Below are 16,842 nucleotides of genomic sequence, written 5' to 3'. Positions count from 1 at the left end.
AACAACAACAACAACAACAATAATAATAATAATAATAATAATAATCTGATGTTCTTACAACTATTTTTTGTATTGGAACATGAAAAATTGCACAATTATTTATGCAAATTAGGCTTTGTCTAATTAAATATGCATATATGTGCATACTTAATAAAACAAAAAAAATTACACTTTTGCGAAGACACTTTCAAGAAAAAAAAGTTTTACAGAAAATCATTTCTTTATTGTTTAGTCAAGAAAATAAGGTGCTCTGTTAGAGAAAAATATTTATGCCATTTTTTCCAGCCCGAATTGAGTGCTGACAATTTTGGCTCTTTTCACTCTTAAAGGGTCAATCCTTGAGACAATGATTTCATGAAATTTTGGCTATAGTAAAAATATGAAATGTGGCTTATATTTGGCTACACACACACAAACAAAAAAAACCAATTACTGTTAATAATATTGCATACTTTGCCTGGTTTTTAAAAAAATGCCGTTTGAGTCGACTCTTAAGGGTGAGCCGAGCTAAATATGACTCGCTAAAAACTGAAAATAAACGCCATGCGAAATAATGTTATTTTGTTTATTACAAGGTAGATTAAGATATCATGAAGCAATTTCGGCAATAGTCAGGTAAAATTTCAACGAAAAAAAGAAAAAAGGCAATGAACCGTTTTGTATCCGAAGGAGTCGACTCCTGAGCCTGATCTGATGATTTGGACGTACTGAATAGAACCGTACTCGCGCATGCGTGTTGTTACGCGGGGTGTGATGCGCATGCGCAGTGCAGACTACAGGACGCAGCTCGGGTGGGAAGTGACAGCAGGGTAATCAGACGAAATTAAAACGTTTTCTGTTTTAATTAACCCAGTATCATTAGACGAAATCTGACCACTCGAATACTTTCTCTACCTCAGGAGTAAGTTACCTCCAAAAATATCCGCCAAACTTTACCAGTTAGAACAGTTAGCGTTTATGGGTTTGTTATAGATTTCACACCCTTTTTCAAAGCGTTTCTTTTGAATAGAATAGAATACGTGATGCATCAGATCAGATGAAACGATGAAGTGAATCGCATTAAAAGCTAAAAATCGACGCATTTAAACATTAATATCTGGGAAGACAGACCTAACATTAGCACTGGAACTAGATATTTCTAACACAGCGCGGTTGTATTCTAGCTTCTGATTGGTCAGAAGATTTGGTTAATTTTCTATATCGGCAGCTCTGAAGGTAGTGCCGGCTGTAAACCGAATCACAGCCTTATATTAATGCGCTCATTCAACAGCTCATATGTGGTGGACGGTATGGTAACAAATGGATAGAAATGGATGTTGCGTGTGTTTATTATTTTCTTTAAATAAAGAAAATGCGAATGTTGTTCAGGGTGTTTTTCCTTCACACATATCTATCCTGAAATTGTTCTTGTATGCGGTCTTGTTGCCGGTTACTGCTGTGTCATCTTGTGCTGGGGGGGGATGCACGGGATGCACGGGATGCACTGTACAAAAAAATATATATGTTTTAATTCACTGTTTCTGCCTTTTATTTATTTATTTATTTATTTTTGCTTGTATTTTTGCAGATATTTACATCGAATGTGATTTTGATGGTGTAAAACCTCATCATATTTAGGATCCATGTCTTTTTTGGTAAGTTTACACTCCATTTAAACAGTCTGTACAGGATTTCGGTGGATTTATTTATTTATTTTGTTATTGTTGCGGCCAAAAATGCCTGATTTTGCTGTGACTTTTTGTGCTTTTTTTTTTTTTTTTTCTTTCTTTCTTTGTTGAATTGGTGAAATTGCAATTCCATGAAATTCTTTCGCGGTGATGTTTGTTGGTAAATGAGACCTTTTAGCCGTACTCGTTCGATTTACGTGAATCAAAGAGGGCTTCGACTCAGTGTGCGTATTGATCGCGTCACGTGACGCGTCTCGGCCCAAATCTGCGGAAAACCTGCGGTAATTTTGAAAAATCGCAAGCTCCTCTGCAAATTATGGAGTTTCCTCGATTTTGCGTTAATTTCTGCGATCGCAGTGTCCTGGATGGACAGTTTAACATATTATTACTCAACATACCATGTTCGTATCAACACCAATGTGACAAATACATGATTACGATTCGGTTTCCCAAAAGCTTCATAAGGTTAATCTGATAGCAAGAGTTGTTCAGTGTGATGTTCGCTCCACTGTTTATCACTCACCCTTCTGCTGCGATGTTTGTGAGAAACTCGGTCCTGTTGTCCGAGTGTTAAAATGGCTAAATGTGTTTGTGTTTTAGCGTTGGGTGTCGGAGAAACTGAGTGTGGAGAGTCTGAGGGATTTGGACTTATTCGGTGGTGAGTACTTTACCGAACACTGTGCTCTTGCTGTGCTTATGTCATGGCCACATTGGCAACCCTGGACCAGGCTGTAGTGTCTTTAAGCCGGCTTTACTCTGTATGACTTTTAGCAGACGCAGACAAAGTGAAACGGTCACCGACGGATGATCTACATCTTGTGACGCTCGTTTAAAAGCCACCAAAACTCAAAATAGCTAGGAGCACAGTATTCGTGATGGTGAATCGTAAACAAAACATGCAGACGGATAAAATCCTATTGTGTTTATGCAAGCCTGCATGAGAACTTTATGCACTGATGACGTAAGCAGAGCGTACCGAGTTCCTTTCGTCGCAAAAAAAGTCTCTCGTTAGAGGATCTTCATCGTGACCAGAAATAAAATCATGCAGCGTAAAACCGGCTTTAGTCGTGCTGAATGTGAAGGGGAGTTTGTCTCACGCTATAGTCTCTGTAAATCTTTAAAGGACTTCATTTGAGTGATGGAAATCATATTTAAAGAATTCAAGGTCTTTCCTAACCATGAAATCATCTATATGTCGAAGAATGAGCATAACCGAACAAAAATCCCCATCATAGTCAACAGTCCAATCCAAATAGCCGGTTTTCAGCCTTCTGCTAAACATTCTGCTAAAACCAGCCAAAATCTTTATTTACTATGATTTACAGCGTACATATATATGTGTGTGTGTGAGAGAGAGAGTTTTGTGGTTGTATATTTTATATTGTCTTCTATAGCATCGTGTTTGGGAGATTATGTCATTAGATTTTTCCCATGAAGCACCAGTTATTTTAGTTTTTATGTGAATCAGTGTGTGTGTATATATATATTTTTAATATTGCATCATTTTAGGTTCAAGTCCCAGGGAACCTGCATCTGTGGCTGCTTTCTTATTAGTTTAATGTTGGTCAATAATTAGTGAATGCTGTCCGTGTAAAGCGGACGGTTTTCATTTTGGATAAAGTAAGTGTCAAGCTTTCACTACGCGATTTCGGTGCGATTTAGACCCAATTTTAAGAATCAAGGCTAAAATCCCAAAAAATCCATTTGTTCAGTCGATAAATGCAAGCTGTCGGCGGTCACGAAGGATGTCTGATGTCAGTAAATTTAATCTGACTCTTGAGTGTTTGCTCATTTGCATATTAGGCCATGCCCACTTGCTTGTTTTGAGCACTTTAATCAGATTTCGGTCTTGTTTTTCATTCAAATCACTCACCAAAATCTGTGTGGTGCAGGGCATAGTACTGCCACAGTGCAGATCATTTATTCCAGACTCTTCCTATGAGCGTTGAAATTTCGATTTGCGCCCCCTTTATCTAGCGCCATTGCTACCGTCATATGTAAGTCAGGATTTTTTTTTTTTGCTTTGCCGAAAAACCATGCGTTTAAATTTTCGGATTTTGAGAATATTTAATATTTTACAGCGTGTTCCCTGGGACTTTATGTGCAAAACTACTTGGCTGCAATACTGTATACTGCATAAAAGTCTAGATCAAATCAGCAGCAAGTGGAAGCTGGTTTTTAAAATTTATATATATATTTATGTATGTATTTTTTGCTTTTTGTGGCTCTCATTTTTTGTCACTTTGATCTGCTCTGAGTTGTTCCTTGCTGCTCTGCTCGTATTTGTTTGCATTTGGCCGCTGCCGCTTGTCCCTGTGACATAAACATGTATTTCAATGTCAAGTCCTTCTAAAAGAAGAGCGTACACTCATAAGTAAAGTGGTGGTCACTATGTAGTTCAGGTAAGATTAAATTTCGTTTCACACATTAATACGTTGTGTTTCATCCATTGTGTATCAAAGGCAGGTAGGTCTGTGTCTCTATAGCAGCCAGATAAATGATATTGTTTCTATCAGTTTTCATGTTCTATACTCCTCTGATAAAGTATGCTGACACTAGAAGATAAAATGATGACAAAACTCCACAACTACCGTTATGTACTCTGACACAGGGTGCGCATTGCAAGCCTTCAGACCTAGAAGGAGATGAATGGAATTTGGATGGGCAAGGGTTGGCTTGATGGGTGGGGTTGAGGAGTGGGTTGATGGTGGGCTTGAGGGGTGGGCAAGGGTGGGTCTTGATGAGTGGGCAAAAGTAGACTCGGTGGATAGGTTGAGGGTAGGGTAAATTGGGCTCGGTGAGTGGGCAAGGTTTATCTGGATGGGTAGGTTAAGAGTAGCCAGGGTGGGCTTGGTGGGTGGATAGGTGCGGGGGTGGACATGGGTGGGCAAGGTTGCTGGCTGGGTTGAGGATTGGCAAGGGTGGGCTTAATGGGTGAGTTGCTGGTGGGGTTGAGGCTGGGCCAGGGTGGTCTTGATTGGTCGACAGTAGTGAGCTCGCTGGGTGGGTTGAGTGTGGGCCACGGTGGGCTGGATGGGGAAGTTAAAGGTGGGCAAGAGTGAACTCAGCAGATCAGTTAAGGGTGGGCAAGGGTGTGCTAGGCAGGTGGGTTGAGGGTGGTCTTGATTGGTCGATGGTAGTGGGTGGGCAAGGGTGTGATATGCAGGTGGGTTGAGGGTTCACAAGGGCGGGCTGGATGGGTGGGCTGAAGGTGGGAAGGGTCTTGATGGGCTGTTAAATATGTACTTGGCTTAACATAATGTCGGGGAAAAAAGTACTATGTTAAGGGTTTTACTAGAGTACCAGACATGTTACCAGAGAGGATGCAGAAGGCTTCTGCCAAAAGTCACATGACCAGATGCCATTTGGTTGGAGTTTGCAGATTTTTTTTTTTGTTGTTGTTGTAATTTACGAGTGTTTCAGATTCACTATTTGCGGTACACACTTTGCAAACAGTGAATTCCAGCTACAGTTTGTGTTTGAGTTTTGTCATCAGGAATCTTCTGTTAATGAAATCGTTCACAGCTCAACTATGTGCAGCCATGCAGCAGAAATGAATGCAGTGAATGGTTGAATGAAGTGTTTTGTTGGCATGGCAGAAGCTCCATCGATGCGTAATGTCACACTATCAGACCCTCATTAAATCCAGGTTGTTTGTGTGTCTGTGTGTCTTTTGCGTCATTTGCGTGGTGTCTCTACCCAGAGCAAGCTCAGGCAAGCCCACTCAGGAAAGTAAGTGCGGGAACTCTGTTTGCTTTCGCAGCCGTCCCATCAGCCCGTGTGTGTGTGTGTGTGTGTGTGTGTGTAGGGTGTGAGCATGCGTGACTGAGCGTGTTTGTGCGGACATGGAGTTTTAATAGATGTGGTATTGTGTAAGCGTGTGTGTGTGTGTGTGTGTGTGTATGTGGTTCCATCCCCTGTGCCTGAGTGCATGCACTCATTGTGCTGCTGTTTGGCTTCATGCATTGACACTCTTTACTAAGATCGATGGATCTCACATAGGCAAGAACATCAATCTTGGGAGGATTTTTGTTAGAATGTGCAGAATGGAATAAAGTGTTGTTTAACAATTCAGCCTTTTGGCACCGCCACATTTTCTTTTCCATCTCCAACACTGGACTCGGTGTTGTCTTGGTCAGGGTGGGTTACGACATTCCTGAGGAACTCCGGAGATTAAAAAAATAAATAAGTAGAGAGAAAGTACACACAATTAATGCTTGATTAAAACTTCTTGCAGGATGCAGTCCAAGCAGAGATAAAGATTCAGTGCTAGTAACCAGAAGCCTTTCTGTTCAAACCCCAGGACTGCCAAAGAGGCCTTAATGCTCAAGAATGCATTCTGTTGTTAGATTTGATTTTGCCAATGTAAGCCGGCATGGTGGATTAGTGGTTAGCACATTTGCATCGCACCTTCAGGGTTGGGGGTTCGATTCCCGCCTCCGTCCTGTGCGCGTGGAGTTTGCATAGGGGTTCCCTCACTGTACTTTGGTTTCCTCCCCCAGTCCAAAGACATGCGTTTTAGGCTGATTGGCAGCTCTAAATTGTCCGTAGTGTGTGAATGGGTGTGTGAGTGCCACCCCATCCAGGGTGTCCCTCACCATGTGCTCCGACTCCGCTGGGATAGTCTCCGTCGTTTCCTCACCAGACTTTTTTTCTCTCTCTATTAAGACGAAAAACATAGCTTGTCATGTTCCTGAGAACCCGGAAAGCTCGAACTCCTCTTTCCAGCGTCTGAAGACGTACAGTCATAGTAACAAAGTGCCGAGACTGGAAATTAAATGTTGAATAAATGTTCAATTAATTTCCCCACAGAGAAAACGTCACCGTAAGGTTTTTAAATCCGTTCATGTGGAGCTTCCCGTGTAAGTTGTTACGCGTTAGAACAACTGCATGAAAATAATCCCGGTATGCGCCTTACAGCCGCTGAGATAAACAATTACTCGCCACCTTCTGACCAATCGGAATTGAGAATTCAGCAGCACCGTGGTATGTTTTAAATGAATATAATTGCTGCAGAACTGCTTTTGTTGATGATCGACCAGTTCCGAGTGAGTAAAATATTGTATGCAGTGTACACATATTTCGTGTATGTTAAAACGACGAATATAGTGTTTACAGGTCAACAGTTTAGTAGTTGATTCGATCAGTAACGAAGCTGTAGCGTTTAGTTAGTTTTAACATTTTGCGGAGATTCCAGAGCGTTAAATCTATGCTATTAACCGTGTCTTTAAGTGCAACTGTAAATGGAAAAAGTATGTAATCATTGGCAAATCGCCATAGAAAACCAGGATAGTACCAGGACATCAACTTCAGGATAGTAGCAGTAATAACTCTTCTTACATTGGGTCTCTGGTAGTCCTTGGACTTGAACCAGCAATCCTCCGGTCACTAATGCAGCGCTTTAAACACTACCTCTGTTTGAAATAGAGAGACTCTGTATGATTGGGAAGAACCTTTCACCTTTGGACATCAGTGTTGTGCCTGTTTTTTCGTTAATGCTTCAGCGATCGTGTCTGTTTTGTGGGCTGTACTGGTCTTCAAGCCAAACTTATTGACTCACTCATGAGTGTGTTTGATATTTTAGTTGTGTGTGTGTGTGTGTGTGCTATTAATCTCCTGATGCTGGGAGATGTAGAGGAAATGATGGCTTCAGCATGTGAAGTAAGATGGCGTTTCATGTGTTCGACTTGACAACACATGACAGAACCCCATTCTCCAGCCTGGCCTTGCTGTGCTGGTGGCTTCAGAAACCCTGCAATGTATTAACTAAAGGTCTCCGGCAACTTTCATGAATTCTTGCTGTCTGTTAACAGTTTACCGTCTGTCATGGAAAGACGTCGGATCAGTTTGCGTATGAAGTGGTGCACTGTGGGGGAACCCACTACACCTGATAGCCTAGCCTTTAATTTTAAATCAAAACTGATTTAGCCCGTTAAATTACTTCTGAGAATAGCTAGCTAATAGTGTTGGGTCCGAGTCCACCTTTGTCGAGTTCGAGTCGAGACCAAGTCCTCAGCCAACCGAATCCAAGTCCAAACGGGGCCGAGTCGGACTCAAGTGCGAGTCCTTAATGGCCGAGTCCGAGTCAAGTCCGGCCTTTTGTCTCTTGTCGTTTGATGAACATTAATGACACAGACAGCAGCAGGTTTATTCGACCGCTGTGACTTTAAAACCTAATGCACAGATCCAATATACTGTATTGACACACCTCTGATTTCTTTCCCAACTGTTTACATATTCACTTAATTTGCGTGAATACTCGACCAGACCTGCATTTCGACATGATGCGTGCGTACTTATTTGACCGTCCAAGCGTAATAAGCTGCCAAAGAGAACTCAATTCGGTACTCGCACGATGAGGCGGCTTTCTGCGCGCGCGTTTCAAGTGTGTGCGTACAAAAAGCCCCCTGGTCAGTCAGGGAGACGTGAATTAATTTCTTGTTTATTTATTTATTTTTTTTAATCTTTCTTTTCGTGTTACACATGACGTGGACTCGACTGTACTCGGAAACATCTCCAAGTCCGAAATGTCGGAGTCCGTGTCGAGTCCGAGTTCGTTCATAATTGGACTCGAGTCCAATTCGAGTACCCCAATTCGACTAGCTAAGGTTACTAACATATAAAGTTAGCTCTGACTTCATCAGCACTGTGGTGTAATGGAAATTAACCTCTGTACCGGAAGCATCGATCGAACAATCGGTTGTAAAAAATCTCTATTTTTGTTTTAATGGGAATTCTCCACTAAAAAATGCTTCCTAAACTTAAACTTTGCCTCTGTTACTGTATGCGCATATTGCAGTATAAAGCATTTATTTCCATGCTAGAATACCAACCTGTTACTTGGATGGAGCTATGAGAGTCTCAATAACAGAATTTTCTAGCATGCTGCTAACTAGCCGAGATAGCTAGCTGACGAGACTCTTCGTGATGGCCTTAAAGACGACCTGAAATGAAAACCGATCTTTATTACACTGTTTGCTCATGTTTCATCTACATGAATCAATCGACAAATACTAATTTCTTCATTGTCCGTAATCTTCCACATAAGTACGGCACATCGATTGCCTCTAATCAGCCTCTGATTCTTTGACATGGGTGTGTACTCTGAGGAAAATGTTTCATCTCCCCTCCCCCACGCTGAACTAGTCACATTCGGCTCTTCTAGCATGGGTGCTGTGGTGGTGTGTGAAGTGAGCGGTCCTCAAGTTTGACTAGATCTCATACCATGTTTTGTTTTCCTGATGGATAAAATCCCAAAAATCCCTTCTTGTATGATTCCCACCAAGTCTTTTAATGTTAGCTACTTGAACTAACTAGCTAACTAAATGTGTTCCAGTTTGTTTAAATACTTATGTTTGCTGTTATGTAACTGAGGGAATCTTAAAAGATTGAGAAATGTCTACCCCTATGTCTGCGTGCGAGCTGGTTGACATATTGCGGGGGTTTTTTTTGTGTGTGCTGTGATCATGTCAGTGACGCCAATCTTTCATTTTGCCTGTTTGTTTCCTGGTGCATTTGTGATTATATGCATTCTAGCGTTAACACAGTCCGTGATCACATTCGTGTGTGTGTGTATATGTATGTATATATGTATATACAACCGAGGTTGTCCCAAAGCAGCTTTACAGAAATATATCTAAATTCAGGATATAGATATCATACATATGAAATTATCCCTGATGAGCAAGATAGAGGTCACGGTGGCAAGGAAAAACTCCCTGAGACAATTTGAGCGAGAAATCTCGAGAGGAACCAGACTCATAAGGGAACCCATCCTCATCTGGGTGATACCGGATAGTGTGATTTTTAAAAAATAAATATGAACCCACAACATTATGGTAATTAATACACAGTAATACCCACTGAGCTGCTGTTGGGAGTGCTACTAGAAGACATTAAAGATTCCCTGGATGACTGAAAACCTTCACAGAACCTCTTTCGAAAATGTGTGTTTGCGTGTGTCTAACATTCCCCGTGTCCTGTTCCAGGCCCATGAGGACAGCCGTGAGTCTCTGAGCTCCCTCCCACACCGGGACACAATGGGAACTTTCTTACCTGACAGCAGTGTCTACGAGCTCCTCACCGTCATCGGTCAGACGCTTCACCTCTCTTATTTATAAATAATTAACTTTATTTATACCACTTTTCACTTCTCATAAAATCGCAAGGTTGTTTACCGTGAATGGCAATGGAATCAGTAGTAAAATAAAAATATATATATATATATAATATAGTTTTTCCGTAATTTCTGCACGGCCTCATAATATCCTGTGCTGTTGAAAATTTCCTGACGCCAGCCTGAACTTTATAAAATGTGGTTCAGAGTGCTCGAATCGTCACTGCAGGAGTTTGGAGGCTTTTTCTTTTTTTTTTTTCTTTAAAGAAACAATCTTGCATCACAGAATATGAGAGCCAATCAGGTTTTAGTATGCAAATGTAGCCGTTCCTAGGTTGATGCTTCAGTGTTTGAAGGGACTTCAGAATTCCTGGAAATGTTAAATGCCATACATTCTCAGATATTATTGATATATTTCTCTCTGGTGTGTGTGTGTGTGTGTGTGTGTGTGTGTGTGTGTGTGTGTGTGTGTGTAGGGCACGGTCTGGAAGACCTGATGACCGTGAACTTGGCCCGATACAAACCCACCGGAGAACGTGTCACCATCCGAAGAATTGATATGGAGTCCTGCACCAATGACATGGTCAAATACCTGCAGGTCTGTAGTGCCACTGTTTACGTTTCCCTTTTACGTAAGGAATAAAACACGTCAGGGCATGCTGTTACAGAAAAACAGTCGACGACGGGGTATCAACAACGCAAAACGTACAAAAAGTTACCTTAACCACCCAGAAGGTGATTATTTTTCCAATACCACCAAGTGTCTTATTCTTCTTACACTACATTCAATTTCCAACAGCTACAAATTTTCTGAATAAAAGAGCGACACGTCATACTTTTTATTTGTTTACAGTTGCATGTAATCTTGTATCATGTCCAGGAGACAAGATGGCTGGCGTTATGACTTACAGTGTAGACGTTCTAACAGCTGTCCCTTCAGCAGCTTCTCCTTTCTCTTTCGTTCGACGTTAACGAGACGAAAGAACGGAGCTTGTCGTGTTGCCGAGAAAACCTCGGAACGTTAAACTCCTCTATCGTGAAGACTTTCCCTGTGTTGCAAAACATCACGTTTTAACAGAGTTTTGTTCTGTCAGGAAGAAATCCATGTCTCAAAGTTGTTCCACCATCCAAGCATCCTCCCATACAAGAGCATCTTCATCTCGGAGAACGAGTTATGGGTGATCACACCATTCATGGCCTACGGTGAGCGAAGAGGGACATGCTGACAGTTCAGTGTCGTAAATGTATTGTGTGTTTTTGTTTTCTGTTTTAAAAGAGCTATTAGAGTGTGTTTGTGTGTGTGTGTGGTTTTTCCTTAGGCTCAGCACGAGATTTGATCAGCACTCACTTCACACACGGTTTAAATGAGCTGACCATCGCGTACATTCTGCTTGGAGTTCTGCGGGCGCTGGAGTACATTCATCACAACGGCTATGTGCACCGGTGAGGAATACACACACGCACACACACACACACACACACATATATACACACACACACACACACATGTGGGACTTAATATCCTTTTGAGGAGCTTCCATTGACATAATGATTACTGTAGCTAACTAAGGAAACCTCCTTGGCTTCTTTTAGTTTTGTTTTTATAGTAAAAGCTTAAAAAAGAAAAAGGTTTTCCTTTCAAATGAATGAATTTAAAAATCGTGCTCTTATGTCCATTTGACTTTTCACCGTTAAGATCGTTTTAACCGTACATTGCTTTCAAGAAACCGGGCTCTGATTCGATCCCAGTGCAGCGTTTAATGACCGTATGGGTGTCGTACTTTGAATTCAGACCGTGTGTGTGTGTGTGTGTGTGTGACTGATGTGTAGGAGTGTGAAGGCGAGCCATATCCTGATCTCAGCGGATGGACAGGTGTACCTGTCGGGTCTGAGGAGCATCTTCAGTCTGATCCGACACGGGCAGAGAGCACGCGTGGTGCACGACTTCCCCCAGTACAGTGTTAAAGTGCTGCCCTGGCTCAGCCCTGAGGTGCTACAGCAGGTAGAATCAGCACACACACACACACACGTATGTATGTATGTGTGTGTGTGTGTGTGTGTGTGTATATGTGTATATATAATATAATATAATATAATATAATATATACACACACAACATTCCCCAAAAGTAATGGGGTAGATACCACAACAACAAGTCACTACAGTGTTACACTGATTATTCTTCCTGTATGTGTACTCTTAACATAGTGTGTGTGTGTGTGTGTGTGTGTGTGTGTTTTAACAGGATCTTCAAGGATACGATTTCCGCTCCGACATCTACAGTTTGGGAATTACGGCTTGTGAGCTGGCCAATGGCCATGTGCCCTTTAAAGACATGCCTGCTACACAGGTAAACTTAACACACGCGCACTCCTATGCACATAGGGGCTTAGTGTACTTTCTTTCGGCTTGATTTTTCCTCCGCTGTCGTCATCATGTATTTGCTTTATGTATTTTCCTTTGTATATTTAAGTCATTCCGGTTTATGTAAACGTGTGTATTCAAATTACATTTAAAAAAAATAAATAAATAAAATGATTTTTTTCAGCAGCCGTTTATGTAAAATGTTCAGAAAAGGAATAACACTGACGTGTTATTGATGTGATGCAATACATAGCAAATTAATATTATTATTATTATTATTATTATTATTATTATTATTTTTCATTATGTACAGTGACTGTGGGAAGCGTTTGCACTGAATCGGGATGCTCTTTCCATCATTCATTCCGACTCATGAACGCCTTTTTTTTCTTTTTCTTTATTCGTCCCTGTCTTTTCTCAGATGCTGTTGGAGAAGCTAAACGGTACAATCCCGTGTCTGTTGGACAGCTCCACCATCCCGGCGGAGGAGCTCGGTATGAAGTCTTCTCGCTCGGGGGCGGACTCTGGGATCTGCGAGGGCCCCGGGGCCGGCGGGGCGCGCCCCACCAACGGAGAGCCGAACCCCTACAGCAGGACGTTCAGCCACCACTTCCACAACTTCGTCGAGGTCTGCCTACAGAGGGACCCTGAGAAGAGGTGAAGGTCACGGTCTGGGTGCTGGAGACGTCAAGTCACGCCTTATATATCTATACGTTATAATCTATAGTGTAGCATAGAATTCTGTTAAATTGCTTCTTCACTGTCACAACATCACATACATGAGATCAGGAATGCTGGGTGTATTTCAGTTCCTGGATAGCTTTTAAATCTATTTCTGGTCCGTGTGTCATTTAGGCATAATGATTTCCTTTATAGCCGAGGTAAATGTCTAGCTTACATAGATTTATGATGGAATGACGATGACGGTTACCTTTTAATGCTTAAAATTAATGTTTGGTTCATGGCTGTATATAAGACTCTCAGTCTTGTGTCAGGTGACTCCCAGATATGAACAGATGAGACCTTTGGTTTGAACGTGACGTAGGGAGAATACGCATGCTTCTCTGTCTGTTCGTCTTGAAACGCTCCGTCTTTCATCTGTGGTTTTGAAAATCCTTTCCGTTACGTCTCCAGTCCTGTAGCTAATCTCTGGTCCAATGAGGTTCCTAGAGCTAAATAGTTTACATAAGTGCATGTGATCGGAGGAACTGCAACAGAGGATCTGATACAGATGTCGCATTGGTTCATGTTTAGAAACTCAAGAGTCACTGAACTACAGCATGTTTTTCTTTTTAAATACGTTTATAGGCTCTGCTACAGTGTTCATTTATGTTTATTCAGTTCGGTCTGTTGAAATACTTCGCTGCGTCTGCATCCGGGCTGCGCTTTACTACTTTACAACGCCTGGAGTATAGCCTAATGCAAATAGGAACAACATGTTGAGGAAGTAGAGACTCAAGCTGAAGCGGTTCAGAGGTTTCCTAGAGCCAGTAGTTTGAGTTGTTGCTTCGGTACGTCACACAGCGGACTGTGTAACGCGCAAGCGACGGTGCACTCCCACAACGAACAAATTCCGCACTGAATTTGTGTCAACTTGCAAGTCGTGAGTAACGCACTGAGGATGCGAGTTACAGTCCCTTCTGAAAGTATTGGAACGGCAAGGCCAATTCTTTTGTTTTTGCTAAACACTGAATACATTTGGGTTTGAGATCCTCAAATGAATATGAGATGGGGGGTGGGGTGGGGGGGTGGGGGGGGGCGTTTCTGTATGAAATGCTGCTCAACTCGGTTAAGGTCTGGTGATTGACTTGGCCAGTCTAAAACGTTCCACTCTTTTCCCCTGATGAAGTCCTTTGTTGAGTTGACGGTGTGTTTTGGATCGTTGTCTTGCTCCATGATAGAGTTCCTCCCGATTCATTTGGATGCATTTCTCTGTAAATTGGAAGACATTTTGTTCCTGTAAACTTCTGACATCATTCTGACGCTTCACAATGTTTCTGTCATCAACTGTTGTTTTCCTTGGCCGACCTGTTCCGTGTCTGGTTGCTAGTACGCCAGCGTGTTCTTTCTTTTTCAGGACATTCCAAAGTGTTGTATTGGCTACGCCCAATGGTTGTGCAAAGGCTCTGATAGATTTTCCCTCTTTTTTCTTCAGATTCAAAATGGCTTGCTTTTCTCCCATAGACAGCTTTCTGGTCTTCATGTTGGTTTATCCTTTTTTAACAACAAATGCAGTCTTCACAGGTGAAACCCAGTGCTCAAACCAAGAGTAGACATTCAGAACTATTAATTCTTTAAACACTCAATATAACAGGGAACACCAGGGCAGCAAGAAATGCCTATCAATTACAAGTTCCAATATTTTTGATCACTTGGAGTGGGGGGGGGAAAGGGTGGATTAAAACAAAAGGTGCCAAGTTGTTTGACACATCTAGATGTAAATACGAGGAAATGAAAGCTGCAATTCCGATCTATCGTCCTGTTCATTTTTTTTTAATGTCATCAATGTATAGCGAAAACAAAAAAAAAGAATCGGCTTGGCCGTTCCAATACTTTCGGAGGGGAGTGTATTTTCTCTGCTTGCTAATACGAACATAGATTTAGCTTTAGATAACATGATTTTTTTTTTTTCTCCCACACCCACAGACCCTACGCCAGCGCTCTGATTGGTCACTCTTTCTTCAAGCAGGTGAGTAACAAACCCATGTGGAGACTCGTACGTGGAAGGTTCTAGAAACACGTTACACCTGTGCGTTCATCTCTTTTTATTTCAGCGTTTCACCATTTTCTTTTCAGATAAAGCGGCGTCCGTGCGATGCTCTGCCCGAACTGCTGCGTCCCGTCTCGCCTCTCGGCAGCTTCGAGTGCGTGCGGCCTCAGGATCCGCCCTCGGCGCTCGCCAGCCTGGAGTCCGGCATCAGCCATCTGGACGTAGACGACTGGGACTTTTGACGAGAATCGAACGGATGAGATGAAGCTTGCGGATATTTGGAGATGTAGTTAAAAAGATGACTTGTGCCTGACACGTTTGGGTTGCAATGGAGGGATTAGTGGTGCGGACATCTGATGTAGGGCTGGCCGATAAAACAGTATGATATCGGTATCACGATTAATTAAGAACAGTATTATAACCGCATTTTTACTCAGTAACTGGACATTAAGATCTAAATTTTGTGTTTCATTTTTACTACATCCATCATAATTAGCGTCACGTTTTTGTTTTTTTCATGTATATTCGCGTCACGCCCGATTTTTCTAGCCTTTTCGCCAAACACCTGAGCAAAACCAAATATTGAGACGTCATATCAAGTCTTCAGGTATCGTGATATGATATTTTTTGTCTCATAGCGCCCACCCCTACTAGGATGTGACGGTTCGTTAATGAGGGTTTAAGAGTTCCGGATCTCCTGTTTTTTTTTTTGTTGTTTTTTTTTTCTTCCCCGAAGTGAAACGTATATATTTGTGTATATAACAGAAACGGGTTGAAGGAGGACTGTTTTACTTTTTTATCTCTCACAGAGAGGTGCAAAGCCAGCAGCCGCCGCAGCCTTGTCCGAACGAAGACGCACGAGTCTGAAAACACACACACACGCACACACACTTACACAAAGGCAGGTGCTTAGTTTTGTGCACTCTTACGTTACTGAGCATTGTTACATGTTTTTGTAGCATAATAATCCGAGCATAAATGAGACGCTGTGAATGTGTAATAGCTTAGTGCTGCTTGCTTGAGGGCTGAGACTGGTTTACGTGGATGAAATGAAGCTGCGTGGCCTAGCGTGCCATCACGTTTATCTCAGAATGTGAATTTTACAGTGATATTTTTGAGAGTTATTGGAGATTCCTAAGTTTGTACTCAAACTACCAGCAGAACATTTAGAACATACGTGGCGGGGGGGGGTGATGCAGAAACGTCAGCAGTTCTAAACCGATCCTAAAAGGTCAACGCAGGGGTTCGTGACACGTCGCTCCTCACGCGCATGAGTCGTTTTCAGTTTCCCACGACCGTCAGCTACGGCGTCACGAATCTTATTCATGTTTCAGTTCAGTCAGCGCAAAGCTGTGACGTTGGAAACTTTCAGCTGTGTGTATGTGGAGTTCTTCCAGATGTTATATAATGAGATGAAAACAATAAAGACTAAAAAAAACAAAAAAAAACAAACCTGACCGGTTTCCGTTTTCTGATTTCAATAAGTAAGAAATGAAAGGCTCGACCTGAAGCAGACTTACTGTTACCACTCCACATGTGCCAGTGATTACAGTTCTTTATTAATTAAATAACGACATGCTTTTAATGTGTTTATAGTTACATTTCATGTCCTTGAAACGAGTTACTTCATGTTATCACGTGCGTTATAGCAGCTATAAATGGGCATTCCCTCACCATCCTCTTTATATATATATTTATTGATTTATATATTTATATATATATTTATTAATTTATATATATAATTTATTAATTTATATATATATATATATATATTTATTTTTTATATATATATTTATATAGATATATTTATATATAAACACCAGCTCCTGTCACAGAAGAACTGCAAAGCACAAACCCCTTTTTGCTGAAGACTTTCTCATAACTGAAAATATTCATTACATTTGTTGCACTTAGCGGACACCCTTACCTAGAGAGACTTTACAGAAGGGCTCGTGTAGTTTGTAGATGTATAACATAATAGGCAA

General features: G+C 41.6%; 2 protein-coding genes across 6 annotated transcripts in view; both read left to right on the top strand.

Moving 5' to 3' along the window:
- The window catches only part of LOC108259405 (zona pellucida sperm-binding protein 3), a 90,917-nt gene that overhangs the window by 65,360 nt on the left and 8,715 nt on the right, over positions 1 to 16,842 (top strand). The window lies entirely within an intron of this gene.
- Positions 718 to 16,314, top strand: strada (STE20 related adaptor alpha). 4 transcript variants are annotated; one of them, XM_047160529.2, is made up of 13 exons: positions 718 to 809; positions 1,568 to 1,634; positions 2,268 to 2,325; positions 5,371 to 5,399; positions 9,656 to 9,758; positions 10,260 to 10,381; positions 10,878 to 10,986; positions 11,103 to 11,226; positions 11,614 to 11,785; positions 12,029 to 12,133; positions 12,569 to 12,804; positions 14,794 to 14,836; positions 14,944 to 16,314. In XM_047160529.2, exons 2-13 carry the CDS (start codon positions 1,623 to 1,625, stop codon positions 15,097 to 15,099), a joined length of 1,269 nt encoding a protein of 422 aa, XP_047016485.1. In that variant the 5' UTR covers positions 718 to 809; positions 1,568 to 1,622; the 3' UTR covers positions 15,100 to 16,314. The 4 variants fall into 4 exon arrangements, with proteins under 4 accessions (XP_047016485.1, XP_047016480.1, XP_017314552.1 ...); XM_047160524.2 differs by having other exon boundaries at positions 748 to 901; XM_047160531.2 differs by lacking the exon at positions 718 to 809 and adding an exon at positions 1,300 to 1,320.

This window comes from Ictalurus punctatus, chromosome 2, assembly GCF_001660625.3.
Source record: "Ictalurus punctatus breed USDA103 chromosome 2, Coco_2.0, whole genome shotgun sequence".
In the NCBI taxonomy this organism is placed as follows: domain Eukaryota; kingdom Metazoa; phylum Chordata; class Actinopteri; order Siluriformes; family Ictaluridae; genus Ictalurus; species Ictalurus punctatus.
The sequence above is the reverse complement of the archived record's forward strand: the minus strand, read 5'-3'. Positions and strand labels throughout refer to the sequence as shown.